This window comes from Dipodomys spectabilis, unplaced genomic scaffold, assembly GCF_019054845.1.
Source record: "Dipodomys spectabilis isolate Male_0828 unplaced genomic scaffold, ASM1905484v1 ptg000125l, whole genome shotgun sequence".
Taxonomy (NCBI): domain Eukaryota; kingdom Metazoa; phylum Chordata; class Mammalia; order Rodentia; family Heteromyidae; genus Dipodomys; species Dipodomys spectabilis.
This window is the reverse complement of record NW_024870802.1, coordinates 10,019,520-10,034,878: the sequence shown is the minus strand read 5'-3', so window position 1 is coordinate 10,034,878 and position 15,359 is coordinate 10,019,520. Positions and strand designations below refer to the sequence as shown.

General features: G+C 53.1%; 1 protein-coding gene across 1 annotated transcript in view; it reads right to left on the bottom strand.

The window, feature by feature from the left end:
• The window catches only part of Sh3pxd2a (SH3 and PX domains 2A), a 192,728-nt gene that overhangs the window by 66,385 nt on the left and 110,984 nt on the right, over positions 1–15,359 (bottom strand). Inside the window, exon 6 of the mRNA XM_042689196.1 lies at positions 7,948–7,976. Within this exon, the coding sequence (XP_042545130.1) occupies positions 7,948–7,976 (29 nt within the window). The remainder of the gene's footprint in view (positions 1–7,947; positions 7,977–15,359) is intronic.

Here is a 15,359-nt window from a genome sequence, read left to right as displayed (position 1 = left end):
GTTCAGGCCCCACGACCGGACCCAAAAAAAAAAAAAAATAGTCCTATAGCCAGGCGCTGGTGGCTCATGCCTATAATCCTAGCTACTCAGGAAGGTGAGGCTCCACGACCAACCACAACAAAAAGTAGTCATGTACTAGGCCAACAAGTACTGGGGCTCATCAATATTTTTTGCACAATTTCTTTCCCTTTTGGCTGGCTCATTGCTTCCTAGGCAGGTCTACATACGATTCACAGAAACTCCCTGTCCCTCTGCCCACTGATATTGATTTACAACATGCCCTACTCCACTGGGACTCAATCACAAGGGCTGGCACAGAACAGGCACTCCGATTCTTTTTGTTGTTGTTGTTGGTTGTGGGGCTTGAACTCTGGGCCTGGGTGCTGTCCCTCAGCTCTTCAGCTCAAGGCTAGTTCACTACCACTTGAGCCACAGCGCCACTTCCGGCTTTTTCTGCTTATGTGGTGCTGAGGAATCGGACCCAGGGCCTCATGCATGCAAGGCAAGCACTCTACCACTGAGCCACCTTCCCAGCCCTAGCACTCAGATTCTTAGTAGAGATACCTAGAAGGCATGGCCAGAGCCAGTGAGGCCAGTTGTAGGAAAGATGGGAGCCATCCCATCTTGGAAGGACAGCCTAGCTCCCGAAGCCATTCCAACACACTTCCCATCCATTGGGCTTCCAGGGTTCCCCAAACACAGGCTGCCACTGTGGCTCCCAGGTCCATAGACTTAGAGCAGAGGAAGGTGAGGACAGACCTTTCTACTCAGAATCCTGTGATACAATGCAAATGAGGATCTAGGAGCCACATTGGATTCCAGGGAGGAGCTGACAGGTTTATACACATGCAAGGAAAGCCCTAGTTTGGCCAGTCATTACTTCCATACAAAGACTTCACCTTCCTGCAGGAACTGGACCTTCACACTTTGTTCCTATACTCGATGAGCCTAAGGTAGGCCAGGCTGAACTTCAAGGCCCTGTAGAACAGGAGAAGCAATCATGGAGACTACAGGGGATCCTGAAACAACGTACCTATGAGCCAGAATCAGTGTCAAGAAGAAGGGTCATGCTAGGCATTGGTGGCTCACACCTATAATCCTCGCTGCTCAGGAGGCAGAGATCTGAGAATCTAGGTTTGAAGCCAGCCTGGGCAGAAACGTCTATGAGACTCTGATCTCCAATTAACCACTAAAAAACTAGAAGTTGTAGGGCTCAAGTGGTAGAGTGCTAGCCTTGAATGAAAAAGCTAAGGACAGCATCTAAGCCCTGAGTTCAAGCCCTAGAACGCACGCGCGCGCGCGCGCGCGCACACGCGCACACACACACACACACACACACACACACACACACAGGACTATGACAACAACAACGACGACAGTGCCAGCTCCTCTTTGTGACACGGCTTTGTTGTCTTGGCACAAGGCTCCAGCCCTAACATTAATTAAATCCATCTTCGTGTCAGCTGCTTGGGTTACATGTGGCAAAAAGATCCAGGGGACAAAGCAGAGAGTCAGGGGAAAAGGACTTCTAAGTTTCCTGAAACTTTGGGAAAAAATAGTTTTTTCCACTTCACGTTTCAAAACCGACTGATTATAAAAGGACCATGGGCCAATAAATTACACACGCCACATTTCTGTTTCCAAACAAAGTAACTTTAGATCAGAAAAAAAGGTGCTAAAACAATAAGCTATGCACATTTCCCCCAAGTCTCTGTTCTCCCATTGGCTCTGTCATGACTGGAAATGTCGCTATGACATGTCAGCAACACAGAAAGCTGCAGTGAGGAACAAGGTGCTTTCTGGCGGAGGGCTGTAGTGGGAAGCATTTCTTTGCTGGACCACAACTTGGGTATCTCCTCCCCCCCACCCCCTCCCACCCGCAAGGAACAAAATAAAAGGCAGACGTCTCAGCAGTGCTGTCTGAGGAGGCCAGATGGGAAGGCCCCTTCCATATGGCTATTCTCCAAGACTGCAAAATGCTAGGCCAGCATTTCAGAGATGAGAGACTTAGAATCCTGTTCTCTTGACAGGTTCCCCCATTCCTGCCCCTGTGGCTCAACCCCAACTCAGGACATAACCTGGAACATCTTCAAAGAATAGTCCAGTCCATCACAGGATTCTAGTCCTCCTACCACTCACTGCCCATCTACCACATCCAGAATGCAAACCTGAGAAGGCTGGGTACTGGGGGGCAGGGGAGAAGGGCCTCATGCCTGTAATCCTAGCTAGATATCTGAGGTTCAAAGCCAACCTGGACAAGAAAGCCCATGAGACTCTTATTCTCCAACTAACCACCAAAAAGCTGAAAGTAGAGCTGACTCAAGTGTACAGTGCCAGCCTTGAGCAAGAAATGTTATGCACAAGAGCACAAGGCCCTGAGTTCAAGCCTCAGTTAATACCCCATCTCCCCTGTACTGTAATCCCAGTACTTAAGAAGACAGAGTTTCAGGAAAGACCAGAAGCCTAGGGACTCTGTCAACAAATGCAGATTACTAGGCATCACCCCCGAGATGCTGGGCAGGGCTTGGGGATGTGAATGCCATGGAGCTGTCTCAGATTCTGCAGTGAGCCTGTAGGTCTTTGCCTAGCCTGCTTCTTTCCAGGTCAACTGTCTCTTTTCCCAGCAGGAGCAAGTCTGTGGTTAGAGTGAGGCGGCAACAAGCCAGCTGCCTCCATCCCGGGGAAGTGCCCCTACGCTGCCCAGCGCTGTGTGTGTAGCAGGCTGCTGCCTTGGGCAGAAGAGTCATGGCCCATGCACACACGTGTGCAGCTCTCATTTTCTCCAGCTCACCACTGCCACATGGGCTGGCCTTGAAGTTGCCAAACAGATCGGCCTCCCTTTATTTCCAATTAGATGGCTTTGAACTGCTGGGGTGACACAAGGCTGAGGACTCCGAGCCATGGAAATCTAAACTTTAAGAAAACACTACTCGTGTGATGCCACTACAGGACACGCTCGCTTTGGGGATGGGCCAAGGGAGGAAGCCAGAAGATCTTGGCTATGTGCTCTCCAAGCAGCCTGGAAAGCTTTTCTTGTTGAGGATGGGTAGCTCCGGCGGACAAAAAGCCCTGGAAACTGCTTCCCTAGTCCCTTTGGCGGGGATATCAGTCAAGCCCTGCAAAGGAACCCTTCACCCAGTTGAGAATCTGCTATGACCAATGGATTCCTTCTCGAAGGCTCTGGGGGAGATTCTCTTGAGGCAGTGCCTTCCCCAATCTAGGGAACCCCCACTAAAGGGCTTTAGAGCCACAGCCCTGGCACCAAAAGCCCCCTCATGCCCTGGTTTAGGAAGAAGTGAACTTGGGTAGAAACTGAGTTTGGTTCAGGACCACATCTGAACTCTGTGTCTGATTGTCTGACCTTGGGCAAGTTCCTTAACCTCCATATCTGGTGTGTAAAACTGGGCCAGCTGGTCACTGGAGACTTGATGGCAATTAAGAGATGAGGCCAAGGCTAGCGCGCGCGCATGCACGAGTGCATGCATGCGTGTGTGTGTGTGTGTGTGTGTGTGTGTGTGTGTGTGTGTGTTGCTGGGAATGGAACCCAAGGTATTGAACATGAATTCTTTTCTTTTTCTTTTAGGTCTGAGACCAGGATTCAAACTCAGTACCTGCTGTTTTTGCTCATTGGCTAGCGCTCAACCAACAGAGCCAGGCCTCCAGTCAAAAGCCCTGCATTCTTTTTGTTTTGTTTTTACCAGTCCTGGGGCTTGAACTCAGGGCCTGGGCACTGTGACTGAGCTTCTTTTTGCTCAAGGCTAGCACTCTACCCCTTGAGCCACAGTGTTACTTCAGGCTTTTTCTATTTATGTGGTGCTGAGGAATAGAACCCAGGGCTTTGTGCATGCTAAGCAAGCACTCGACCACCAAGCCACCTTCCCAGCCCCAAGCCCTGCATTCTTAACTCAGCAGTGCTACATTTTAGCCTTGTCTCCTCTGGGACTCACAGAATTGGACAAAATACCTCCATTGCATCTTCTTCTTAATGGAGAAGTAAGGTGACTTCTCCCTGCCTTTTAGAACCCATCAGCAAATAATAACAAAGCCAATAATAACAAAGCTCTCTCTGTGGAGAGCTGGGGCTCATATGAAGTCAAAACCAATCTCTCACCCCTAGCAACACTGTTTCTCCACTGTGATGTAGTGTGGAACTACATCAATGCCAATCTCATTAATTGTGCCCAATAAGACCAGTTAATGATCACTGAGCAAGAAGCCAGGCTGAGCTCACCACTTTTCCAGCTATGAAGTAAACAGGACTTCACCAGGAACATCAACACTTGCCTAAGAGAACTTGCAACATGCTTAAGTAACCTCATTTGCATTTAAACGAGCTGGAGCTCATCATAGGGTCCCAGAGGGAACAGAGCACCAGGCCTTCCACCCAAGCAGTGGCAGGGCCCCAAAGACTCCAGAGGCCCCGCAGTTATCTACGCCCCCTAGTGGTCCACCTCAGAACTCCTTGTGCAGCTTGCTAGATGGCTGAGAACACCCAAGTCTCAAAGACAGAAGAGAAAGAAGTCCTGCTGAGGTGAGCTGTTTCAGCCCTCTGGATTCTGGAGCAAGCACAGACAACAACAACCAGCCTCTTGCCACAGAATAGGAAACGGAGCACTTGCCTTACTAACTCTGTGCACATTTCTGCAAGGCTGCTGCCCATTTAGCAAGTATGATGGTTATGTTAACATGACCAGCTGACTAATTATTCAGTCACGTGGTACTCCAGGTAGTGCATGGAAGGCCTTTTGACAGTTATGCTTGAGATTCATCAGTTGACATTAAGTAAGGGAAAACAATGACCACTCTGGGTGAGCCTGAGGGAGAGGCCTCAAGTTACACAGGACTCTGTGTAGGCCAAAACAGAGTTTGTTCTAGGGGGTATGCACCCTCTCTGGGGAAATTTAAGATGAAAAAAATACCACTATTTGCAACATATTTGAAGAGTGCCCCCTAGTGGTGGTAAGAAGAGTAAAGGAATCAGAAGACCTCAGTAAAAAGCTTGGGTCCTCCCGCAGAGATAAAGAGGCCTCTACCAGGTGTGACGGAGGGAGAGCTTTAGGTCACTCTGACAGGTGAGAGGAAGGGAGGGGTCAAAGTTAGGTGTCAGGCCTGACCAACAGACAGATGGCACCACGCTGGGAAGAAGCAAGTGTGGCAGAGGGAGGTGCAAATAAACTTAAGAAAAAAAATAGCAGCAGCTAGCACTTCACCAGCACAGAGTAGGTGCTCATTAAGTAACAGTAGCTAGCACCTGGGACAGGTTTCTTGGTTATTGGCAGTGTTCCAACGCTGCTTGCAGGTAGTTATTGATCTAGTCTTCACCTGGGTGTGTATTAAGGTTCTCCAGAGAAATAGGACCAACAGGATGTGCTTATGGAGGGGGTGGGGAAGGTGCTCACATGACTGGAGGCTCAGTCATGTGGTAGGGATGGCTGGCAGGAGTCCAGGCAGAGGTGCAGTCAAGTCCTAGGGCAGACTTGCTGTCAGTTCTCCTACTTAGGGGTCATCAGTCTTTTTTCTATGAAGACCTTCAACTGCTGATACCCACCCACATAAAGGAATGTAATCAGCTTAACAGAGGTCTACTGATTTAAAGGTAAATCTCATAAAAAAACCACCTCGACAAAAACATCCAGAATAACACTTGGCCAAATACTCAGGTGCCCTAGTTCAAGGGTTGATAGACAAAATTAACCATCAAAGTGGGGAAGGGTTGGGATGTAGCTCTATGGTACAGCACTTGCCCAGAATGCAGGAAGTCCCAGCTTTAAATGATTCCCCAGAAATGAAGGGGAAAAGAAGTTAGAGGTCCCAAGATGAATGTAAAGAATATCTCTTGGTTTACAGAAGAGGAAAAGATACAGTGAGGCTAAGAAATCTATGCAAGGTCACAAAGGAAAGCCAGTCACTACTAAATTCCTAGGGCCTGGCTCCAGCCAGGCACTTTGAATGAGGTACTAAGTGGCCATTATCATAAGCATACCAATGTAAATTAAATTTCTCCTCCCATCCTTTTCCTGGCTGGAGGGCAGAAGGCGGAGTGGCTGGGATCCTCTTCTAGCCAGGCCTGGGTGGAGCCCAGCCTTACTTAGGAAGAGTAGGGCAAGAAGGAGGGAGGGCAGGAATCTTGCCTTTAGGGGAGAAACTGGGGGGGGGGGGGAGGGCACACACAATGGAGGGACCAAGGTGAAAGCTGGGTCCCAGGGTTTCAGAAAGTGAAGGAAGTAGGGACTATAACGGCTATGATGATGGTGATGAAGGTGCTTCCATAGGTGGTACGTTAACTTGCTGTGTTCTTTTAAACATAGGATAGATAACAGTACCACTTTTGCTTTAAAGAGAACAGGAAACAGGAACAGGGAGGTTGCAATGCTTGCCAAAGGTCACACAGAGAAGAACCAACGGGCTGCATAACTATGTAACAGCTACTATAATCTTGTAACAGCTACTATAATCTGACTGAGGCCCAAGGAAAGTTTCCTGGGGAGGGTGTTAGGTGCCCCCCCAGGCCCAGCTCTGCCCCCCCCTCTCAGTTCCCCTATCAGGATGCCCACCCAAACTGAGGACTGGGAATAGTTGTGCCTGCCACTTGCAGCCACAGTTCCACCCCTCAGATCCCTTACCCAATGTGTTCACAGGAGGAAATGCCCCCATGCCCCAGTGGGCAGGCCTTCTGAGACACCTGAGCCAGCTGCCAGTCACATGGGCACATCTCACCCCACAAGTAGACACGCCCCCCCCAACAGGTACACAAACACGTGCTGACACAGGCTCCAGCCATAGCCAAGTATGTCCGACAGACACCCCAGTGCACACACCAGCCTGAGCACAGGCCTAGCAGGACCACACATGTACAACCCTCCCTCCACACAGGGCCCCCCACAGACATACCAGGACCCCACTTTCCCTCCCAATAAGCAGGTGCTTGTCCACAAAGCACCCAAGAACCCATACTCAGAGGGCGCAGTCTACAATTACAACCTCCCCCGCTTCCCATCCCACCCACCATGCGAGGCACACAGGCTTCTACTGGCACACAGGCCGAGGCGCTTGGGTGAGAGGGCTCCCCAAGCCCCCTGGGATGGCGCCCGGTGCATGCACCGCCCCCACTGGTCACACGCGCGCGCGTGTGCACAGACCGGGAGCAGCCTGGGCCCCGCACACGCAGCCCAAACTGCGGGAGAACCCCTCCTCCCCCGTGAACGACACCCCGCCCACACCCACACGGTGCCATTTTCCAGCCCGGCCTCCCCCATCCGGGGAGAAAATCCTCCAGTGATCCCGCAGGCAGCGGACAGCCCGGGCACACCGCGGCCATCCGCGTCGCTCTCAGGGGGGGACGAGGAGGGGGTCCCCTACCCGCTTCTCAAACTCCAGCGGGGCGGGCGAGCGCTGCACCTGCCGGGCGGGCGCGGGGGCGCCCCGTCCCCCCCCCGGGGCGCCCCCACCCTGCAGCCAGGGGCGCGGGCTCAGAGCTGGGGGAGGGGAGCCCCCCCCCCACCGTGCGGGACTGAAACTCCCATCCCGCCGTTCAAGGACGACCCCTCCGCACTCCAGATCTCCCCTCCTCACGGGAGGAGCCCGCGTCTCTATTAACCCTTGCGCACCGGCGCACCCGGGGAAGAACGCACGGGAAGCCACCACGGTGCCCAGCTGTGGAACCGCAGCCTGGAATGAGGGAACCGACTTAGGACCTTCCCAAGACGCCCGCACGGCCCCCAACGCATCCATTCCCAAGCTGAGGCAGGGGAGGGGGGAGGGGGAAGGAGATCAAGGTGCAACCGGCCACGATCTTCCAGGGCAAGGACTAGAGGTGAGCACCCAAAGGACCCCTGGATCCGCAGGATCACAATCCCCCGCAGGGTCGGAGGGGCGCGCGTGTGAAACAGGGGTGGCAGAGCAAAACGAAAAAACAAACAACAAACAAACGCCCGCAGGTTCCCTTACCTGATTTCCTCTTGGAACTGCCATAGTCCCTGAAAAAGAAGCAACAACAGATAGACATGGTTAGAGCCGGGCGGGGACACGGGGCTGCGGCCGGCCGGGAGTCGTTGCTCATGTGATGCCCACGGCCCCGGCGAGCCGCGCGCTCCGCAGCCGCCCGCACTGCGCGCCGCGCGCTGCCCGCCCGCGCGGGTTCCGGCAGCCCGGCGGCCTCCCACGAGTGCGATCGGTCCTCCCCGCCCCGCCCCGCCCCGAGGAATGCCCCTCCCTTAGCCTTCTAGGATTAGGGGAACAGGTTCCCTAGCACTTCGTGAACAGGGAAACTGAGGCTCCCGTTGGAATCCAGGCCCTGACTTGTGCGGGAAGCTCGCTCCCCGCTCCCCACTTCTTTGCGTGGCTTGTGATTACTCATTCACTGTCAAATCACAACTGAAATGTCACCTCGGTGGGAATAAGCACTGGCTGGGCTGGCTGGGGTAAGCTTAGGTCTTAAAGGTTAAGGCTGGGCAACTTGGGCATGGGGCCCGGGGCGGGTAAGCTCTGCATCGTTGACTGGGAGGCCAGGAGTGCTAGCTAGGGATGAAGGTTGAACTTCGGAAGAACTGAGCCCTGAGTTCAAATCCACTAACTGCTGGGAGGTTTGCTTGCATTATTGCCTGTGGAGGGTCATCTAGCCGAGAGCCTGCTATCTGCCCGCACACTCCCATCAGGCAGCTTTCCCAATCCTGCCCCGGGAGGAAATGCCACTCACATTGCAGCTTTGGTCCAAGCAAACTAGTCAGCCAGTCTGCTGACAAGAGGGGACTTGTGCAGAAGGAGCAGCAGCAGCTCACAGAGAATGCAGTGAGGACTGCACAGTGACTCCCTGAGACTGGGACTCTGGAGATCTGACTTCTGCCAGGCCAGTGGTTAGCACAAGGTGACTGGCCTGCCACAGCCAGAGGCAATGAGCTCCTACATTTGTACAAAGTTTGGGCTCAGAGCTCAGTATTTGGAATGCTGGGGACATAGCTCAAGCCTATGTGTTTCTTTTCCTGTTGTTTTGAGACAGGGTCTCCCTGTGTTGCCTAGGATGATCTTCCTGCCTCAGCCTCCTGCTGCTAGGCTGTGCAGCCAGGACCAGAGGAGCCTCTGCCGGACCACATCATGGCAAGCCATGCTTCTTCAACCCTCCATGCTGAGAGGAGGGTCCTAAAGATGGGGAAACAGCTTGTGGGGTGAAGGAGAATCTGTTGGGACTCAGGCCTCGGGTCCCCAGCATGCTCTGCTAACTGTGGCAGAAGAGAGGCTGGGCTCCCAGCCTGCCTTGCTGTTCAAGGGTGGGGAGAACTCCCAGATAGGAGGAGCAGATTATACGGTGGTGGTGCCCTGCCCAGAAGATATCCACTGCCAAGGAGGAAATTCCTGCTTCAAGCTTTTAACTGAGGAAGGCTGGGCAGGGTGTGACTGGCAAAGAGGCCCCTGCGTCCCCTGTTCTCCCTGTAGCCCCAGGGGGACGGCCCAGGTTTCTCCAGGTCTGTAGCCCCAGCCCCAGGCAGGCTACTCCCATGTGGCTTGGGGTCCCTGGGCCAGGCGTGGGAAAGGGAGATTATTCATGTGCCTTGGCCATTCAATGGAATCGTCTAGAAGACTGGCTAAAAATTCAGATGGGAAGCCCCACCCCCACCTACTAGGTTATCTTCATTTCCAGTAAGCTTCCCAGGGGATTGTGAGGCTGGGCTGTGTTACATAATATGCACCAGGGCCTCGACCATCCCTAAGGCCAAAGTAAGGACAGTGTGTTTGGAGTGCTGAAGAAGCTTCCAGATGAATCTCCAAGTCAGACTGTCTAGAGCCCTCCCTAGGGCTGGGATTATAGATGTGCACTACCACACCCAGTGTAAACTCTTCATCTAGCTAGTGAGAAGGGCAAAGTTTAAGGGAAGCCTGCAGGACTAGGATCATCCAGTGATTGGGCGAGGCTTCTGCTGGCCACCTGGAAGCCTGGTCTTGTTCCAGATCTGAAGTCACCCCAGCTCCCCCACCCCCACCCAGCCTGCTTCCCCCCAGCAGGAGGTGCAGAGTGTGGGGTGGGGGTCCTGTGTGCAGGCTGTGACTGAATGGTGGGTGGCGGGCAGAGGAATCCCTCCTGTGGCATCTGGCTTCCAGCCTGAGCAGGCACTGCCCTAATAGGAAACCTCTTAAATGTTTCCGGTTGGGCATCTTCTCGTGAAGCCATGTCATATTTTTAGCTGCTGGATTTGCTGAGGAGCAGTTTGGGTATGTTGTAGCTGGGACTCCCCCATTCTACACATACCAGGACATGAGGGCTCCCCCAGCTCCAGCCCTCACACCTTCCACTGCCTGGCAGCACAGCAGAGCCCAGCAATGGGGCCCCAGAACACCCTCCTCACTCTCCCTCCTAGCTCCAATTCTTGCCCTGAGCTGATGCTGAGAGCCCCTACCCCTGCGGATGACTCCACACCCTGTGGATCCTAAGTCTAGCCTGCTTCCGACTAGCTGCTGAATCACGGTGTCCCAGGGAGCCACAGGAGGGGGGGGGGGGGGCAGGTCTCGCTTCTCCCTACTGTGATGACGCCAGAAACTAATGGAATTGGAAAGGCCGCCCAGGCAGCGTCCTGACAAGCTCCCTCAGCCCAGCCTTCTCTGCAGCTGATCCACGGTGGCTAAGGCCACTGCCACAGCCACCATCAAAGCCAGGAAGACAGGAGGGGCACAGACTGGATCAACAGGGACCTGGCGGGATTGGGAAGAGGGGTGGGGTCCCTCCAAACCAGCACAAGGACACAGCCTCCCCCAGACCCCACCCATGTGCCAGACTCCATGTCTTGGCCCCTTGTCCCGTTGGGGGAGGGGTATATCTGCAGCTTTGTGAGGAAGGCCAGCCTGAGCTCAAATCTCTGTGGATGGCTAGTTGGGTGGCAGAGACCTTGAGCCACCTCCTTTGCCCCTATTGATGAGGATGGTCACAGCACCACTGTGCAGGCTGTGGGAAGGACCGCTATAGGGCATGCAGAGGGTGCGGCCTGGAACCGTCTTTAGTGCCATTTTTCATTCATCAGAACCTGGACTCATCTGGGTGGAGGAGATTTTGCCATCTGCCACCCAGATGGCAAAGGCCTCTTTAAACATGGACGCTGCAGAGAACCTTGAAACTCAAGGAGGTGCTCGGGTTATTCTCCCATTACAGCATTCCCTAGTAGCTGAGACTAAAAGGATATTGCCTCTGTGGCTGGCTTTTCTTTTTCTTTTGGTGCTAGGGACTGAACCTAGGGCTTTGTGCTAAACCTATGCTCTAACACTGAGCAAACACTCTTAGCCCTCGGCTCATCTGTCAAAGGGACAATGATCTAGAGAAACGAGGAGTCTAGACTCACCGATTAGGGCATTTTCTTCCTTTCTTTTTGACAAGTTCTTGCTCTGTGGCCCTATCTGGCCTCAAATTCCAGGACTCAAGGGGTCCTCCTGATCTTTATAGCACAAGATTGGTTATAAGACTCCAAACTGCCCAAGGAGCTGGGCCCCACATTTTTATACTAACAAGTACCCAGGAGGGTTGACTTTTCTTACTTTTTTCTCTCCTGCCCTCTAATTTCTCTTAGTGTGATTTCTCTTGGTGAGATGAGACTTCTGTTCTTTCTTAGGTTTGTGTTGGAAGAGGCTGGAGGGAGGCAGTGGGAAGGGCATGTAATTCTGGTGGGTCAGCCTCCTGTTCTTACATGACTCTTCCCTTCATCATCCTCTGGAAATTTCCCAGCATTTGATCTTCAGTGCTCTCAAGTAAGTGGAGCCAGTGCTCACCTGTTTTCTGGATGGGAAGATTGAGGACCTTGGGGCTCAAGTCAAGGCCCGCTAGGGACTAGGCTATAAGAAGAAGACACACCAGAAGCAGGCACTGGGCTTTGGCTGGGGAAAGGAGAAGGCCAGCCTGCACCTCAATGTTCTTGGAGCGAAAGGGAAGGTTAGGAGGAGCAGAAGACAAGGGAGGGAAGAGGGAGGGAAGGCCAGCCTGGCGCATTGCTGTGCGAAAGGATGCTGCTTCCTGGCTGAGCCACTCAGCCCTTGGCCCTGCCCCCGTCCTTCCGGGACACACGTGGACTCCCAGCCTGACATTCTCCCTTCCTGTCTGCTGGCTGACATTGGCCGCTTGGCCCGGGATGCCTGTCTGTGGGCTCTGCTGCTGCTGGGAATTGCCTGAGCAGCAGGCTAGGTGCCAAACAGCTGACTTGGGGGTGACCTTGAGACTCAAGTGGAGGCTGGGAACAGGAGCACTCCTAGGAGAGGTGGGGGCCATAGTACCCAACCTTGGCCAGGGAGGGGACCTGCAGCCCCAGAGGTGTAACGTCATTATCACCCAGTGAACGCCCGTTCTGCCTGCCATGCAGGTACACCAGAAAAACCACCTGTGCTTCTGGCTTGCAAGTTGAGGGTCCAGCTGGGGAAGCAATGCAGAGGCTAACATTCTGAGCCTAAGCTGAGCTGCAGGGGTGGGGCTGAGGGGTCTGGGTAGGTCCTAGGTGGCTTTCTGGAGGAAGGACCCTTGAAAGTCTTCCTTGAAGGTCTTTGGGTCCCTTGAGAGGATAGGCTGGAGGAAAAGTTCTCGAAGCAAGCAAAGTAGCTTCAGGCAGGGCAGGGGGGCAAGACCAGGCCTGGTCAGGCTTTAATGTCCAGCTGTTGTATCTAGAATTCAAGGTCTGAGCCCAGTTAGGGAACTTTTTTTTTTTTTTCATCAGTCATAGGGCTTGAACTCTGCGCCTGAGCACTGTCAGTCAGCTCTTCAACTCAAGACTAGCTCTCTACCACTTAAGCTACAACGCCACTTTCAGTTTTCTGGTGATTTATTGGAGATAAGAGTCTTGAGGGCTTTCCTGCCTGGGCTGGCTTTGAACGGAGATCCTCAGATCTCAGCCTCTTTAGTAGCTAGGATTACAGGTGTGAGCCACTGGCGGCTGGCTAGGGAACATTTTTGTAAAGACGCAAGGTATGGAGCTGGGAGATGGAGGTAGCAGCCTGGCTCTGACTAGTTTTGTCACCTGGTTGAATGTCACCTGACCTAGTTCTGGGTCCAATTCAGCCCCTCAGGGCCTAGAGGACCCAAGCAGGCCACTTTGAATCGTCTGCTTTTCAAATGATAAGCTGTGCGTGAGCTGTCTGTGAGTTCTAACACCAACTTGGGTGGGTGCTAATGAGCAAGTCTAAAAGAAATGATCTGAGCATCATGATTGGTGAAGGCTGTTTTGTGAAATGGTTTCAGTTGCTTGTCTACCTACCTGCCTACCTCTGATTAGCTTGGGATGTAACACTTGTTACCTGGCAGAAGTATTCTAAAAATACTCACATATTCTCTGGGCCTCAGTTTTCCCATTCTTAAAAGGAGGCCAGTCCGAGTGTTGCAGGGGAACTTCTGTGAGACAGAGCTGTATGTGTTCTTCCAAAAGCCCAATGAGGAAGGGCCTAGAAGGGGCTCTGGGGTCAGCTGAGGTCTGCAGAGTGCTGGGGAGTTTCCCACCCCACTTAGCCCCAAGCTGGGTTTCTGTTCTGGCTTTTGAGAGCCTTGACACGAAATGGTCTGGAGGGCTGCGACCTCCAGGCAGCACAGACCCAGGGGCATGAACACTGGGCTTTGCCCCCATTTGTCAGGAGCTGATGTAAATGGTCGCTCTGAGAGCTCTTGTGTCCAACAAGAATCTGTCCTTTCTCCACACGGTCTGTGTTTTCCAGGGTTCTGAGAATGGGCTCCATTGTGACTCTGGATGGTCCAGAGAGGCCAGATTCCTACTCTGGGTGAAAGCTGGATTCCTGGGGGGAGTAAAGGGGGTTTTAGGCCCCCAAAATGGTGTCCCAGAGAGGCTGATGTTAAAGGCTGACATAGACTGCCTTCCTCCCAGGTCCCTGAGGATTTTTCTGGTCTCCGGACACATCCCAGAGGGTATGTACTGCTGCTCCGTTCCCAGAAAAAGGAAAATGCATTGTCTGTAGTCTGTCTGTCTCTTGTCTGTCTGTCCAAGCATTCTGGGCAAAGGCCTTGAGTGTATCTCTACCCCATGGCTCTGAGCAGAGAGTACAAAGGGAAAGTGGGTAGGTTGGTATCCTGGTTAGCCACCTGCCACTCTGTGACGAAGGCAAGTTACTGAGCCTCTCTGTGCCTTAGATAAAACATTTTAAGGGGATAAAACATTTCCTACCCCCACAGAACTGTTGTGAGATGAAGCACCAGACACTGGTGATGGGGTTCAGCTGCAAAGTCCCCAGAGAGAAGGGCTAGGAGGTCTTCCTTGTCCTTCAAAGTCCACTTGTCTATCTACCCATCTTTCATCCATCAATCAATCCATCCTCTACTTTCCATCCCTTTCTCATCCACGGCCTAGCTGAAGAGTTGCTACAGCCCCCCTCCTCCCCTTTCGGTGCTGGTACCAGGGCTTGAACTCAAGGCCTCACTCTCTCCCTTAGCTTTCTACTCATGGCTGGCACTCTACTACTTGAGCCAAACCTCCACTTCTGGATTTTTGCTCCTCCGCGTTTGGTTCTTTGCTTATTAATTGGAAATAAAAGTCTCTTGGATGTGTCTGCCTGGGGCTGGCTTTGAACTTCAATCCTGGGTAGCCAGGATTACAGGAATGAGCTACTAGTGCTGGCTAGAGACCCATTCTTGTGCCTGAAGCAGGAGAATGGCAGAAGACACATTGTTTCTGCCTCAAAGAACACACGCTTTAGTTGAAGAGATAAGAAATATGCAGGAAATGAAAACATATAAGTTGCCTTGTGATTAGATGCCCCAAAGCTTGGTCAAAAGAGTATATTGTGTAGGAATTGCCAGAACCAGAGATCAGAGCAGCCCAATGTGCCAGGGAAGGCTGCCAAGAAGAGAGAGGCACAAGAGTTATGCCCCAGAAGAGGTACAATAGTTAGAGTTACGCTGGAAGTGGGGAGGAGGTTGGAGAGGGGAGGATGATGTGAGGGAAGGTGCCTGTTCTGGTACTTTCTGCGGTGAATGTGATGGGCCTGGGAGATGGGAGGCTCAATGATCCCAGACTACAGGAGTGCAGTCCACACCCTGCTGTGCTCCCGGTGGGCAGAGAGGCTGCTCCACAGAGGGGCAGGCTCCGCCACTCTGCACGGTGCATACCCGAAGTGCAGGACAAAGGGGCAGAGAGCCAGGTGCCAGAGTACAGTGTGTGTGTGTGTGTGTGTGTGTGTGTGTGTGTGTGTGTTGGGAGAGGGGACTTGGAAGCTCTGGGGTGGGCTAGCCTATGTCCAAGGCCAACAAGGGGGCCATCCCTGGGCAGGTAAAAAGAGGTGGACCCCAAACCAGGCCAGCCCACTAGCACAAATCATGTGTCCGCTGAGTGGACAGTGTGGGAGATGCCAGCCCTTCTCTGTGCCTCAGTTTCCCTGAGCTGTCACTATCAGGGATT